The sequence below is a fragment of the Brachyistius frenatus genome, unplaced genomic scaffold (assembly GCF_029030835.1).
Source record: "Brachyistius frenatus isolate BFR_SWC_R1_liver_20210118 unplaced genomic scaffold, ASM2903083v1 Contig_21, whole genome shotgun sequence".
Lineage (NCBI taxonomy): Eukaryota > Metazoa > Chordata > Actinopteri > Embiotocidae > Brachyistius > Brachyistius frenatus.
The window spans coordinates 1,321,045-1,338,008 of NW_027210620.1; the positions used below are offsets into that span (position 1 = coordinate 1,321,045).

At 39.8% G+C, this 16,964-nt stretch overlaps 2 protein-coding genes across 2 annotated transcripts in view; both read left to right on the plus strand.

The window, feature by feature from the left end:
* The window catches only part of pou6f2 (POU class 6 homeobox 2), a 66,848-nt gene extending 53,764 nt beyond the window's left edge, over nucleotides 1–13,084 (plus strand). The window contains exons 6-9 of the mRNA XM_069696374.1: nucleotides 88–297; nucleotides 2,296–2,449; nucleotides 6,777–6,945; nucleotides 11,399–13,084. Coding sequence (XP_069552475.1) covers nucleotides 88–297; nucleotides 2,296–2,449; nucleotides 6,777–6,945; nucleotides 11,399–11,906 — 1,041 coding nt within the window. The 3' untranslated portion in view covers nucleotides 11,907–13,084. The remainder of the gene's footprint in view (nucleotides 1–87; nucleotides 298–2,295; nucleotides 2,450–6,776; nucleotides 6,946–11,398) is intronic.
* The window catches only part of LOC138619713 (transcriptional regulator Myc-like), a 158,797-nt gene that overhangs the window by 92,557 nt on the left and 49,276 nt on the right, over nucleotides 1–16,964 (plus strand). The window lies entirely within an intron of this gene.

A 16,964-nucleotide genomic window follows, 5' to 3' on the forward strand; every position in this document is an offset into this window, starting at 1 on the left:
CCTCCAGTAGTGTTTACCCCTCTCTGCTCCTTCTCTCTTTTTAAAACCGCCCAGCTGATTTTGTCTCTTCTTCCACCCCCTTTGTAGATAATTGGAACAATCCCACTGATGCCCAACTCTGCAGGGCCCTCCAGCCAATCAGGGGGTGGCAACCCAGCACTGCAGGTACAGCCAATTACACCTCAGCTTCTGACCAACGCTCAAGGCCAGATCATCGCCACGGTGATCGGCAATCAGATCCTGCCTGTCATCAACACCCAGGGAATCACGCTGTCACCAATCAAGCCTGGACAGCAGGTAACATATACGCTCATGCACAAACACGCGCACATACGAAGGAAGACAGTTGGTAGAGCCGTTTATTACGTTCTTAGGCACACAAAAAAATTATCAAGAGTTTGTTGAATAAAAGTGTTGAATGAGCAACACCTAGTGGAGTCAGACTGTTTATTCATAAAGTAATATTTCCAGCACTATTAACCAGCTCTGTTTAACGCTAAACACCTCTTCTTTATTTATTTTTTATTTTATTTTTTTACCCGCGTCAACACTTATATCACTCATTTGCATCATTTCACTTGGAAAATTGTAGCTCTTGGTGCAACAGCTCCCACAGTGTGTGTGTGTGTGTGTGTGTGTGTGTGTGTGTGTGTGTGTGTGTGTGTGTGTGTGTGTGTGTGTGTGTGTGTGTGTGTGTGTGTGTGTGTGTGTGTGTGTGTGTGTGTGTGTGTGTGTGTGTGTTGGCTGGCATGTTTCCGTGTGTGTCTGTGCATGTTTGAAATGTACTTGTCAGCCAACCTTTCAGACTCAGTCTCGGTGAGACTGCTCAACCCCTGCAGAGCCCAAACAAAACAAAAAACAGAACAATACTTTTCATCACCCCACTTAAAACTGAAACACTCCTGCCTCTGTTCTCCACCTCTTTCCGTTTCACTCTCTCCTCCCCCTCGCTGCTCTCCTTCCGCAGTCACACTCTCCAGCCTCATGATTTGTCCTCCCTGACCTGAACAAGAAGTATTTTGTTTTGATTTGAAGGAAGGCACATAAAACACTCAAGTTTTTTTTTTTTTTCTTTGTTGCGCACCTGATTTGAGTTTCCACTGTAAGTAGAGATACTCGAGCGAAAACGCCCTCTCCTCCCAATTTGGGGATCTATAAGATGCACAAGTGCGGCGCCACATGCGTGCACACCAACAATAGAAATGTTATTGACTTGATAATGATGATGTCAGCGCCGAATTACAGGGTAAAAGTTCACATTGAAGGCATCTCGACTGCAGGATGGATGAACTCTGAGCAGATGGACACCTAATTGTGGTCCCTCGAAACGTCGGATCACACTCTTGAATGAATTAATGTGTTTGTTATCATGTTTATGCTTTTGTCTCCACTTCAAAGCCCGCATGTACACATTGTTACACGGGCATAATTTACGGTTGTCAGAGCCTGCAGTCTAGAATATTTCCAGTGAAGCCAGATAATTTTCAGAGGCTGTCAACAGTCCTGACAGTGTGTGCATCGGTGTTGACACCCCCCCACCATCCAAACAAACACATGCCACAGAGAAAATAATTAATAGAAAAAGGAGGAGAGGAGAAGCCAGCCAGTTTATGGCGAAGACAGCTTTTCACTTTAAAAGTGAAGACGTACCATCTTGATCTTGTAAAAGCAATTCAAATGTGCATTAAACATGAAACTACATCGTTTTTTTTCGCCATCAGAGCACGCAGCTTGTGGATCATGAATTATGTTTGATATGGGGACTGCTGTGTCCACATGTTTTTATTTCACATTCGGGCTGCCATTATTAGCATCCTTGCAAACCTCATGACGGGAGCCGAGACTCTAATTGTCGTGAGTTGCTTTCTGCAGAGAAGCGATTATAAAGCTCCCAGAGACAGTGAAGTACCTGAGCTGAACCAGCATGCACTTCCTTTTAGACTCTCACTTCCTCCTGCAACAGTAAACTACTGCTGGTGTCTATTGAGCAGACTACTGGCCCTATGTTCTGCTCTGTCAGTCTAAATACTGCAGGCGCTAATTACATTTGTTCATCATCAGGCACAAGGTAAATTTCATTATGTTCCGCTTCTAAGTGGCTAATTTAATAGCTGTTGATTGGTTGATTAGATCTGATATTGTAGTCCAATCACCGTAATGATATAATTACCGTAAATTATGATTATTATGATGATGTGCGGAGGGACTGAAGGATATTTTTCTGTGCTGCTTGCTGTCAATACATTGTGTCAGCTCTGTGTGTGTGTGTGTGTGTGTGTGTGTTTGTGTGTCCAGCTGCCTCAGGCCCAGCAGGGTCAAACAGGTCCTGCATCGTCTCAGCCCAACCTGCTCCACATGCCCCACAGACAGAGTCCTCTCCACCAGGCCTCTTCCTCCTCCTCCACCTCCTCTTCCTCCTCGGCTCTCAGCGTGGGGCAGCTGGTCAGCAGTAAGTATCCAACACGGCTCGCAAACACACAAACATGCTTTCGGATACACGGAATAAGGACTGATATCTTCACAGACATACAACCAACATGATAATGTCAGTTCAGCTAAGCAAAAAAAAACGGACTTTCCTCGCATAGCACAGGTGGAGTGGAGCCGTGGAGATAGTTCTGATTTGTCTTTCTGCCTCCACTTCAGTTCGATGGAGGTGAAAAAATGTTGTTTGTGCTGCTCCAATCATTGCAAGAGAAATGTGTTTTTCATCGTCCCGGGTGCTCTAAAAATCCACACAAAATTGCAAAAATGGCCCTCTTCTCGGGGTGTTTTCTGTCCGTTCAGGCTTCCTCTTTTTTCTTCTTTTTAAAAAAAAAAAAAAAAAAGGCTATGGTTAAAAAAAATTCAATATTTTTGTTTTTGTCCAAAAAAATCCCCTGAAAACAAACAATGTGTTAGTTCATATCACACTTTCCTCCTTTCCTGCCGTGTCGGTGGTCTTCAGTCCCAGTCCCATTAGTTAATAATGAAAATGTAATGAATTTGAAAAGCCTAAAACAGCTGGGCACTCTACTTTCTTACACCATTACCTCCAAACAGGACGTGATGTTCTGTTTTCAGCTGTGGATTATTACACAATCTGTGCTCCGGTGAGTATTTACACTAACCGTTTGTGAGGATGAACAGAAATAGACTACACTGTGTGTGTTCTTCATAATGGAGCGACATGTCACCTCGTGCAACAGGGTGGCTCGTTGTTGTGGTTTTTAATAGTTGGTGGGAGTTTGTGGCACCGAGGAGGAAGACATCAGGCTGCGGCTGCACAAGCAACGCTTGTTAGCTGGATTAGTTCACTGTTCGCTTCGTTCATGGGATTTGTTGACAGGAAGAAAAATAAAGATTATCACCAAATTTATCCTTTAAAGCAGATGAAAAATCTGCCGACGCTGGGAGAACAGTGCAACCTGCTACTGATCAAAATCAGCTTAAAGTTTTGAAGTATTTTCTAAAATATTTTGGGGAAAATAACCTGACGATACTGACTCATTCTCCTTCTTGTTGGAAAGAGTTTTAAATATTCTGGCATATTATTTCCTTATAAATAAAAACGACAGTTGAAGAGATTTAGTGCCGGTATTTCCAAAATACAGAGCGCAAACAAATATAGACAGAAATGCAGACAGGAATCGCACGATAATATAAAACTTTTTGCAAAGCACAGACTTCACTGTGATCTGTTTTGATATGAACATCTTTCCACTAAACCTTTGAAAAAACACTTTTCCTTGAAAGAGATGTTGCAGCTAATCTCTTTACTTTCAACACAACAAACAACATTTCATTCACCTCCATTTTACCGCTGTGACGACAGACATCTCAGGAACAGATATCTGAAAACCTGAGCAAATGACAAAAAAAAAAAAAAAAATACACACAGCTACGCTCATGTAATGTATTGTTTGCTTTTTTTTTTTGTAATTCTGGTAAACCGAACATTTAACATTACTGGCAGAGGATTCAACAGGGCCGACGCACAGGGTCTACATTACTCTCAGCGCGGACAGCTTTTGACTGATCCCCGCCTCCTACGTTTGTTTCATTTTTTTCCCTGACTGTCATTTCTTTGGTTTATTAGACAATCCAAAGTGGCGTGTGTTATGTATAATGAACATAAGTTTCATTCTCCCAGTGCACGGGCCTTTGGCAGGGCCTTATAAATCACTGGGCCACAGCCTGTCAGCATGCAGCTACTGCCTTTAAAAACTCTCTTTTATTCACATAAATTTCATTTGTCAGAGTCGATTCTCCTAAACTCCATGTAAACTCATTTCAAAGGCAGCTCCAATGCCTCTGAATTTAATTTTAAAAAAAAACAAGTCGCCATTGATCAACTTGTTGTAGACATTGTGTTTAGTTTATGTTTACTCGTAGCTCGGAAAATATCTTTTAGAGTCTGCACAAAATCAGAGTGCCTCCGTTCTGCAGTAAATAGAATTAATGCTTTATGCTGAGCGCGAGCCGTATCACTTCCTCGCAGTATCACGTACAGCGCACGAACACAAAGCAAAATCTCATGACAGAATCAGAACGACAGAAGATGGAATGCCATTTCATCCGACTGGCCACAAACAAAGAGCCAGAAACATATTGAAGAGCTGAGGATGGCTGTTAATAATCAGATGGGGAAATGTCAGTCATAACGAAGAATGCCAGCAATATGGTTTATTTTTTTTATTTTTCACTCTTTATTTACGTGGAGGGAGTCAGCTGAGCGTGCCTGCTGTTTTCCAGCTGCGTTGGAAGAAACTCGAGACTACATTTATACCCCATTTACACCCGGCATCAACAAACAACCTGTGATTATGGGAATAAAGAAAAACAACGTGGATGCAAAAAAAGCAATCAGATCACTTCTGGTCGAGTTGTGTGAGGCTACTTGCTCCTTTCAAAAACAACACTTAGTGAATCTAGTGTGAAGCAGAGACACAGAGCGGACAACGACACTCGCTATAAAGCAACTTCTGTCGGTTATTCACTCCAAGAAACACATTTCTCATAGTTTTTACCTCGTCGTTTGATTGTATTGATACATGCAAATATATAGATCATAGCTGCTTCAAGAAAAACACGTGTTCACCAAGCGGACAAGTTGCAAAACATCCACCTCGCTCCAGTCGTTCTAGTAATGAACACGTCTTCTCACAAACAAGGTGATTTTAAAATGACTTTCATGTGATGTATTCACATACGTTATCGTCAGGTGTACCCGGTGCCTTCTAGGGACAGCAGAGCTTTACTTTTGGCCTTCTCTGAGTTTCTAAAGGATTCGAGTCTGGATTTATAACTTCTGCACTACAAACTTCATCATAATCATCATCATTTGTGAGCCTTCAACCACAAAATAAGCCTAAAACAAACATATTTTTGCCCAAAATGAACAACAGACACGACTTCATTGTGTACCATAAAGTACTGGCACATAATAGCGTGAGTCTAGCCTGTAATTTATGAAAGGAGCTTTTTTTTTTCCCCCTCATTTTCCATTCAGCAGAGAAATTGCGTGTTTAACTGGTTATTGTCCCGTTTGTAATTATTAAGCTGTTAAGCGTATCATTATTTTGAAGAATAGTCGCTTTTAGGTTCTTACAAATCGTCTGTATTGTTTCAGTGTTCTTTGAATTGGCTTTTCAAAAAGAAACATTTGATGTTCTATTCTGTTTGTTTTGTGAAGCTCCACTCCCCCATTCATTACTGCAAAAATAAATGAGAAGGGTTTAAATCTTTAAATCATGTTTGGGTTGTGACTTAATGTCTGAAGAAAAAAAACAAAATATGGATCCAGAGGCCGGACCTGCTGAGAACTGCTGCCATTAGTCTTCCAAACCACTAAGTAAATAGCCTCCACTGGGAATGATGAAGAAATGCTCATCACTGTGGAGATGATGGGACCCGAAGCTGTGAGTGCTCGGGAGTCTGCAGTCCCTCATCCTCCCAGTGTTCACACGTCTGGAGCGCGCCGCAGACGCTACACGTCACTTATGAGGCGCAACGAGATGGCAGCCCCATAGATTTTTGCTTAAATACGCTTGGTGGGTTCCTTTTAATAATTCATTGATAATGACCAAGATGAATAATTCAGAGGCACAAACTTTGCTTTGGTAAGCAGGATGCCAGGGCACCTGACATTGATGTACAATGTGAAATCACTTTTTATTAGCAGGGAAATTCTTCAAAAATGCTCCCGTGAAGTTTTTCAGATCTGCTCAAATGGGGAGCTTCACAAACAGCATTTCTTTGTGCGAGTGCTTTTCTCTCCGGACTGGAGCTCGGTATCGTCTGTGTGAGAGGCTCGCTGCTGCTTTAAAGGCTTGAACTGTCTTTGCCGAGGGTCAAAAGAATAATGTCTTTATACATTCTTTATTATTTATCTGAGAGAGCCGGCTTCAGAATGTCCTCCTACAGAAAGCTGTAGTTCTGCTGTCCCTATTTGTCCGTCTATTGAATTAAGAAGCTCTGTGTTGTGCGTTTGTGTACATTTGCTTTTGTATGTGAGATTAAAGATTCACACTTGCAAGTCAAAGCCGTGACACTACGGTATTCACACCTCAGAGGAATTTGTTCTTCAAGACATCTCTCAGAAATGTGCAGTTTACAGCGAAGAGAAATAAGTTCTGACCTCGAGCAGGACTATTTTTATTTTTTTTTTTTAGAGGTGTTTAGAGACGATCATGAGCGCATATGGCTGGGTGTTTGCCTCATTCACTCTGAAAAAATAAGGTAAGCGGCGGCGGAGCGGAGGGCTAATAAAATGAGATGTGTGTGTTGTGTTGTAGACCCGCAGACCGCCCCCAGCGAGGTGGACGGGGTCAACCTGGAGGAGATTCGCGAATTTGCCAAAGCATTCAAGATCCGCCGGCTGTCCCTGGGCCTGACACAGACTCAGGTGGGCCAGGCGCTCAGCGCGGCCGAGGGGCCGGCGTACAGCCAGTCTGCCATCTGCAGGTAAGGACAAACAAAAGAAGAAAAAAAACAACAACAACAACAACAAAGAAACAAACGGCGATCATCATCACCAATCGATACGCCCCGATTCTGTCGAATGAAAGCAGGTGAAGTGGTGCGGCCTCAATGAGCCGTCGGGTGCGCCCATCTATTTTTCATGCCGTGTTTTAACAGACATTATTAAGATATTAAAATACATAATTGACTGACAAACGAAGCTGTCATGTCTGTGCCTACCCCTCCTTCCTCTCCCTTCCCTTCTCAGCCGCTGACATGACAGCCGCGCGTTACTTATGCAAAATACATACAGAAGTATTACACGGAGCACTTTAAGCATTTAATAATTACTAAGGCCCGGTGCTGTTCGCTCTGCCTGAACATGAGAGAGCTTGACGGCGATGATCTGTTAATAAGATTGCCGTGTTTTACTGCTTCAACGAGGACAGTTTAGTCATAAATGGTGCATTATATATTCATGAGACAATCAGACAATCAGTGTTTCATCCCTCCTGCTGTTCCACTCCACTAACATTTAGCATGAAGACGCCAAATGAGCCACACTTCCCTTTCAAGGCAGAATAATTGGGCCACATGGTGTCCAAATATTACTTTTTCAAGAGAACTAAGTCGTGCAGTCATTTATTCAGGAGCATAAAAAAACATTTTTAAGTGTTGGGATTATTTAAAAAAGTTTTCAAATGGAAGTTAACGGTAAATATCTTTTGTAAAATGGAAACGTTTCTTTGTGTTTTTCCGGTAAAACCCCCTGACCTCATCGCTGTATTCATTTTAATGTGCCTTTGCACTGCATTTGCTGATGACCGGCACTGTTTATGTGACACGCACCTTTAAAAATTTCATCACATCAACATCAAACGGCCGATAAAATGTGAAACACTACAGGAGCCGGGGTTCTTATGAGGCCCAGACTAATGTGTAAAGTCCTGAAATCACACATGAAATATTTACAGCCCGGCATAATTCAAATATTTATAACATACATTAAAAGCCATTAGCTTCAAAAACAAACACTCTGTGGGCTGCTATTCATGCTGTTAAGAGGATTTTTTTTTTTTTTTTTTTTTTTTTTTTTTTTGTATGACATTGGACATGACATCTTGATGTTTTAAGTAGCGGAGCAAACTTCACATGCTTTAGTTTAGTTAACATCAACATAGACATGAAGTTTGAGGAGAAGCGGGACGTCACAGTGGCTGTGGGGCTCCGGCTCTGAACTCCAGACAGTGAACAGACACTGACAGATGCTTCCATCTTGTCTGCTTTTATTGCTCACCATGCTTCCAGGCACTTTATTAGTTTATCTAAACAGGCACAGGCATTACACGGGGGCATCTTCAAACCAGCGATGTGCTCGAATGTCCTCTTCTGGCTCGAGTTTGGTCTGATTTCGGTGAAATGAATACGAGTATATATTGATGAAGAAGGAATCCGATTGAATCCAAAGGATAGTCATCACGGATGTTGTTTTAATTCCATGGTTTAAAAAGTCGACTGTTGTTTAGGCGCCTTAATTAGTGCTTCAAACTGCTGAAAATTGAATGTACCGTCATGAACATCTTAGGTTCTGGTTTCTGTTCTCGCTAGTTAAATCTTTAAAGGACCGACCTAAATAAACATGACAAGATTTTTAACTGTATGATCAACCAGGGATACATAAACGGCTTTCCAAAAAATGATCTTAGCCATATTTCACCAGTAGGCCTACATAAAGCCAGACAATAAAACAACTTTATTGATTACCGATGTTGTGAATCTGGGCGGGGGTATTCAATATTTTTTTGGTGGAAAACTATTTTCTAAATTTCTACAAAATGATGTATGTATTTATCAAAAGAAGCCAATTTTTTTCAAAGACATCAACATAAAGCAGACTTATAAAACTTAACCTGATTAAATAGGGTTGGAAATTAGCATATCAGCAAATATCAATTTAAAGACTGAATCATTCTAAATTAAAAATTAAAAAAGAAGAGCAAGTATCTGAGCAGGGTTGAGCGATTTGGATAAGTTTGCTTACCATCTTAATATTAGGATGTAAAGCATTTGTTGGACAAATCAGTGTTACAGGGTGAAATAACAAACTTGGATGTCTGTTTTTGACTGAATTCAGCACCTTAGAAATATAAATACTTCATCACATTGATTTTAAAATCCAACATTGCTTTCTAACATTACCAACAATGGCCTAAAACAACCAAAGATATTACAGCGATATTTTCATTTATTGTTATAAAGCCCACTGACAGGAGTCTGCTAAAGTATTAGTTTGATTTCAGCCTCTCTTTAGATCAGTATCACTATTTCTAAACCAACAACCAGCCGACCAGTTTATTAGACACGTCATAATGTAACGGGACAAATATATCAGCAACATGAGAAACAAAACTCATTCTCTGATGGAAGCAAAACGGCAAATTTAGTCACATATCACAAGTCATCGGGAAGAAAAGTGCTTTAAAGACATTTCAACTTTAAAAGCGGGACTAGAAACAATTTCTTCAAAGATTCAGTTGAAGAAAGTGCGGACATTAAACAAATATGGAGGTAAAAATATGATGTAAAAAAAATAAAGACGCGAGTATAGATTCCAGGTTCACGTCATCCGGTCCTGATTATATACCACTCAGATAGCTCTCTCATGACTGTAAACCCTCCGGCAGACTGTGACCCGGGCCAAACACGCAGCACGTCCACGCACGGCTCCTGAGGTACTTTTAAGAAGAAGCCAGAGAGGCTCCGTCCCTCGTGCTGATGCACCGGAGGAGGGAGTGCATACCCCAGCTGAGCGGCTCTCAACTCATTTTAGTATCCGCGGTTCCTGTTGATCCATGAAATGTCCTGTCTCTGGTGACTCTTCATATTTACTAATGTATTCCCCGCAGTATGGGGCCCTCCTCTTCTCACTGTTTAGGAGGAGGACGGGGGGGGTTATAAATAATACCGCCTGTCGACAAGGAGGAATCCACCGACGAGGTGTAGAAACAGGAAGTTCATGCATGCATGGGCATCTAGCCCTCAGCTCACCTCGCCATTAGAAACAGCCTTTTTTTCCTCTTCTTTTTTTTTTTTTTTTTTTTTTGGCATCGTTTGTTCCAGAGAGCTGAGCTTCATGTGGCTTTCTGCTGTCTTTCCATAAGAGTCATCTGACTAAGAGCATTTGCAACAAAACAAAACAAAAAAATTATATTTACTTAAGAATGATAATGTTCCTCTTTTAGTAAACATACAGCGGGATATTTCACATTCAGCATTATAATTCATACAAAACACATAAACTGTGTCACAAGTGTCGAAGTCGAAATCTTTCATCACAAAAATTGTAAGAATCCTCATAAAAAAATGTGTTTTGATATTATTATTATTATTATTACCTGTAATTAAAAAAGCAAAAATCTATTCATCATGTCCAGGTCTCCCTTGTGAAAGAGGTTTTTGATCGCAATGGTACTTCTTGGTCAAATAAAAGTAAACAAAATGTATATACATATGCTGATTATTTATCAGATTCCTTCAAATGAAGTTGTCTTCTTTTCCACAGTGAGTCCAGTGAGGGATGTTCCACTGAAAAATAATCCTAATAATAAACTTTACAAGCATGAGAGGAATCTTTTTCAAAACCTCTATCATATCTAATTTAACTCCATATACACGTCATATCACACACAAAATGCACCTGACAGTCATTGAGCTGCAGCGAGCGGTGTTGGTAGGAAAATGCGCCATTCTTCATTCTTACTGTGACTCGCTAAAACGCCGAGTCTGTGTGAAGTCTGAATTATGTGTAAAGTTGCACGAACTTTCAGTATTAGAGTGTGTAAATGTATTCTTATGAAATATAAAATGAGAGGTTGTTAGAAGACGAAAGAAAGTTTGAAAAATGTATTAAATGTACATTTTGATTAATAATTCAAGCTCTTTTTGTAAATAAATGATGGTGCCGTATTTAACTGCATGCATTAGTGGATTTTTTTTTTTTCTTTATTTTATTTTTGGGGGTGGTGGTGGTGGGGGGGGGGGTTATCACTCTGAGGGAAAGGAATGGGATGTTTGTGAGTGATTTCTGTTTTGTCTTTCTGTTGATTTGTGACAGTTTTGAAAACATTTCGTTAGATTGTTTTCTATGTTTTTGGTTCAACTGGACCTGATTTCTAGCCATTGGCAAAAAATCTCCTTGTTCCACTACTGCCAATTTGGGACAGAGAACCACAGCCTCGTCCAGAAAATTATCACTACTGGCAACCATCACCTCCAGCTGCTGCAGCTGAGGTGTTTCCAGGTGCAGAATACGGAGGGGTTTTGTCCCAGATGTGCACCTGGATGTTAGTCTCAGTCCCTGTGGCATTCTGGTTGAGGAGACTAAAAGGCAGGCAGCTTATCCCTTGTTCTGGCAGGGCGCGCCTAAGTAAGATTCTTTTTTCTCAATTCTCCCCAGACACACCATCCTGAGAAGCCACTTTTTCCTACCACAGGAAGCCCAAGAGAACACTATAGGTAGCAGTCTGACAGGAAAACTGAACCCTGGCCTTTTATATCCTGCCAGGTTTGAGAAGTTGGACATCACCCCTAAAAGCGCCCAGAAGATTAAGCCCGTTCTGGAGCGCTGGATGGCCGAGGCTGAAGCCCGCCACCGATCCGGCATGCAGAACCTGACTGAGTTTATCGGCAGCGAGCCTTCGAAAAAACGCAAGCGGAGGACCTCTTTCACCCCGCAGGCGCTCGAGATCCTCAACAGCCACTTTGAGAAGAACACACACCCCTCCGGACAGGAAATGACGGAAATAGCCGAGAAGCTGAACTATGACAGGGAAGTGGTGCGCGTCTGGTTCTGCAACAAGAGGCAAGCCTTGAAAAACACAATAAAGCGTTTGAAACAGCCCGACCTCGGCCCCGCTGCACCGATGGACCCTCTCACTGATTCTCTAGAGGAGCTCCCGAAATGAACGAGCCCTCCGACAAAACAGTGGAGTGGAAAAGTGGCAGCCATTAAAAACAACAAAAGGTGGAGGAACTCCTCTTGAAATGAGAACTGAAACGCGTTCCCCAAGTCACCTGGACGGACAGTCATGAGTTTGCAAACAAAAACTATGTGTTGTCAGTGTGATTACCACCGTTATGTAAATGACCTTGGCGAAACCAAAAACAAGAAAAAAGAGATTAATATCTGAGAATTATGTAAAAACATACCGTGTGCTGTTTCAAAGAGTTTTAGATTCTGGCCGTACAGACCAGACTGTCGCCCAAATTTTGGTTCCTACGAGGAGGGATTTAGTAAAGAGATCATACCAAACCAAAACACTATTTACCAAAGTCTGTTGCATCTGAGTACTAAGAATAATTTTGTAATGTAAATGTGCTCTAAATTTTTACATTTGTACTGGCAAAATCAAAGCTATATGTGTGAGGTTGAGTATACATTTTATCTTTGTCTTCTTCATTGTTTGTATGTAAATACTTTAAAAAAAAAAACACACAAAAAAAAACAGAAAAATGCTGTCTTCAAATTGAAATCACACTGATAAAGTTCTCTTTTGGACAAAAAAATGAACCTTTGCTGTTAAACGATTGCATAATAATGTTGTTTGCCTCTGATTTGTGTTTCATCTGCAAATATTTTCAGTCACGGTGTAACTTTGTACAACTTTTACAGGTATTTATTAATGATTTCATGAGATTGTTTCCGAGGATGGACAAAAAGGGAGAGGAAACGAAGGACTGTCACGTGATGATGATGATGATGATGATAATGATGGTGAAGATGAAGAGGAGGAGGGGTTTCGGTATCCGTCAAGTCGACTGCAGCTTTGTTTTGAGCTACTGTGTCATTCTGTTGCCAAAGCCTGATAGCCAAAGAACACACAAACTTCAGCTCAAGGACTGGGGAAGATTTTACCTTTTTATTTATTTGTTCACATGGCTTTCTCCCCCTTTTTCTAAAATGTTTTACTCCGTGGGTCAAGTTAAAGAAAAAAGAAAAAGAAAAAAACATTATCATGTCAAACAGCTACAACAGTGTCTGCTGTAATTTCTTATCACGCCAATATAGAAAATGTGTTTTTTCTTTTAAGCAGATTTTCCTCTGCATGCTTCAACTCAAATTACATGAAGAATTATTTATATATATATAAAATCCACCGGGCAGGCCGAAATTAACCTATTAATCTGAATTTTTGATAACATGGCTGTAAAATACCACTTTACTTCACACGATAAGCCCTTTAATCGTGCCCTAAAATTTACTCAACGTGTGGTTGAAGCAGTTTTTTTTTTTTTTTCGTCGCCACTGACCAAACTACTGAGCTCAATCCATTTTGGCTGTTTTTCACATCAAACATGCTTCTCTGCAAAGATTACCTGTTGTTTCCATTATATTCTGCATTCGTCTCGGCTAAGTGAAGGTTACACACGTCACAATCAATATTTTTTTTTGTCGGAAATGTTTCTTTTTATTCAGCTCTGAAATGATCCCTACGATATTCTCTTTCTTAAAACTTTGTATCTGTGGTTACTTTTATTATAATTTGCGTGGAGGGGGAATTAATTTCAGCCCGCTGTTGTTTTGATTAATCGACTCTCCATCACTTTTATATGGTATTACGTTGTCAGAAATGTCAATAATTTCAGGCGAGAAAAGAAATGAATAAACTCTCACGTCATCGCTACAAAATATTTGGCTCTTACAAAAAACCCTCACAGGGACAAAAAAAAAAAAAAAAAAAAAGAGGTGAATGTTGAGAATAAGTGTCACATGTCAGAATGAGTGAACTTAATTTGAAGTGAGGTGAAATTGGATGCAATTTATTCAGAATCATGTGTCTGCTCGATGTATGTCCTTCCATGTCACACCTCTCTGTTTTTCGGTCCCCTGTGCACTGATGTGCTCTTCTTCACTGCCTGGAAAACACACGCACACACACACACACACACACACACACACACACACACACACACACACACACACACACACACACACACACACACACACACACACACACACAGTATATGTTAGAAAACAAATGAAAAAGCTTTACGTGTCTGTGTTTTTAAAGAAATCCGTGAGGCTGGATTAAAAAGGCGACCACAGAGAATTTTAACATAATTTTCATCTGCACGTCCACAGCAGCTCCTACTGGTTTTCAGAGATTTTTTTTTTTTTTTATTTATTTTTTTTACTCCATTTACACCTGCAGATTTTGTGCATTTTTTTTTATTTTCCTTTCCGTGAGAAGAAAAAAAAAAAAAAAAAAAAAAACCCGCTTAACTTTAGACAAACCTTTGGCCAAGAACATGTCTGCGCAGATGAAATATGTGAGGAAAGCAGCGGTGGATCCCGTTCTGAGGCTTAACAATAAAAGCTGTAACCAAAACCAAAAAAAACAACTAAAAGAAGACACAGAAAGGAGTTATGCCTTCGCTCAACTTTTCAATGCTGGACCAAAGCTCTATAGTTATGCACATTGTACAGAGAAATAGATTCATGATGTTGACAATCTTTAAAATCGGAGAAAGAAAAACAAAAAAACAAAAAACAAAAAAAGGAATTGAAGAGTAGAAATGTACAGTAGTTCATCCAAGGTTTACCTCAGTACTGTTCTTGTGAGAATCATACAAATGCCATACAAGAAGCGGCAGGTCAGTGGAAAAGATGAAAAGATGATCGCTCTGCACTGTGTGTGTGTCGATGTTCACCTTCAATGTGGAGGGAGAGGCTCGTGGGTGGCTTTTTTTTCTTTTTATTTATTTATTTATTTTTATTGCGTGACACATGATTGTTTTATTTCTGTGAAGTGGTTTCCTGAGCCACGTGTGACTCATCTGTTTTTATATTACAGTAGAATTATGTCTCATTTCTTTGTGCTGTACGTTCAACCTCTCAGTTCTCACAGTCCCGTAGACCCGCGTAGAGGAGCTAGAGGTGACAGTCATGTTGCTCTTATAACCCAATTAGGATGATTTGTTCATCACCTTTCAATACATTTGTGAAATTTTACTAACGCAGACAAACTGCTTTGACGTTTTGTTTGATAGTCGAAGAACCACAGAAACCAAAGCTGAAAAGCCTGCTGAAGTTGGTTTTCTTTTTCTTTTTTTTCTTTTCTTTTTGTTTTTTATAGACTGAAAACTGTACTTAATCTATAGAGCAATATCTGTTTGGTCAGTTAAGCAGCACTTTGTGTATTTCTTAAAAAAAAAAAGAAGAAAAAAAAAGCTTCAAGTCTGTCACATTGATTTGTACCATAATTAGTAATAAACAATTGTTTGACATGAATTTTGTGTTGAGTTTCCAATGGAATTATTTTGTATATATATATATATATACATACGCATATATATGTATATAAATATATATATATATATATATATATACATATATACGATAAAGCCAAAACGCATGGTCAAAAAGAAAGGAACCTGCCCTTGTGCTTCTGTTTTATAAAAACTATTACGCCATGAAGTCACAAATTCTCCCGAGCAGCATGCAGAGACGGACAATGACATCAAAATCCCGAAGGATTGCGCCAAGTGAAAGTCTGGATAGCCGCAACAAGCAACACCTTCAATTAAAACTACTACCTCTCTTTTCCTGCAATCTGTAACTGAAAACCATCATATAATTAACTGCCGTCTTTCTACTCAGTATTTTATGCACTTAGTTAAATTTGGCATTAACTTAATTTAGTTTTTTTTTTTTTTAACTCAGCTGATTGCCTGCTAGAGCTAACTAGCGCAGCTGATTTGGGTTAGCTCAAGTTATCCCTGAATCACGTTGAGTGTAGTGAATTGTAGATATATATATATTTTTTTTTTTATAGATACCAATCATAGTAACTCTGTTTCTTAGTAAATTGAACAAAATGAAATACATTCAGACGTGACGGAGGGAAGAAAAAAAAAAAAAAAAAAAAACGTCCGTTTCGCAATTTGAGGCTTGTGGATTCGTTTTTTTTTTTTTTTTTATTGATTTCAATCTTTGTCGTTCTGTTTTTTTTTCTTTTTTATATAATTTTACAAATACAATCATGACTGAAGGGGGAGAAAAAAAAACAGCTATCCTCCTGCTAACGATACTTAGCTAAATAACTTTTTTCATTTGTTTAGTCCTCAAAACGAATATCAAAGTGGAAAAATCTTAACTCCTGCAAACTCTTAACTAGTTTAACAAAGCCAAAGTAAATCCCATCTCAGCTTTTGACTCCCAACAGCCACGTCTCACGTAAATATATAAAATAACTCCGAAACACACGTGGTTACCCGCTTAGCATCTACCCTTATCACTGTATTTTGTGTTTATATTTTTAAATGTGTTAAATTGTAGATTTGCGCATTATTGATTTTAGTATTCTCTAAATCTTAACAGTAGACCCAACACTTTTAAACCGAAGCTCCCTCTTAACTGGCTAAATAAACAGAACAAAGTTAATTGACTTGAAACACGCTTTGTTTTATGATTCTGCAATTTCTCCTGAGTGCTGCTGAGTTCATAATTTGTCTTTTAGAAAAACTGGTAGGTTGTACGAGTAACACGGGTACGGGACGCCTGCAAAAGTTCAAAGTTTTCAAGAACGTACAAATATTCAAAACAAAACAAAACAAAAAAAAACATCACAGACTCTCTTTTCATCTTTTTTAACCGCACACATAAACACAGTTACTGAGAGCGTCAATAACATCTAACTTTTCCTGACTTTCTCGAAGCGTCGCGAGCGTCTTAAATCGCCCCGTGCGAACCTTCGCGCTTAAGGCGGCGTGCGGTTATTTGACCCGTTTGACCTTTCGTCAACGGGAGGACGAGCGAAGGTATTGAAACGTGCCATTTGAAAGTGTTTTAATGAGAGAGGGAGGCGGTGGAGAAGGAGCCTCGCTTGCAATATTGAGAAATTTATTTAGATTTCCTTTGGGGGGGGAAGGGGGGGGGGAGGAGGTCAGTGGAGAAGAATACATGTCAGGTTTGCTTCTCATCAAAGCTTTATGCGTTTGCCTCACCAAATAACAACAAGACA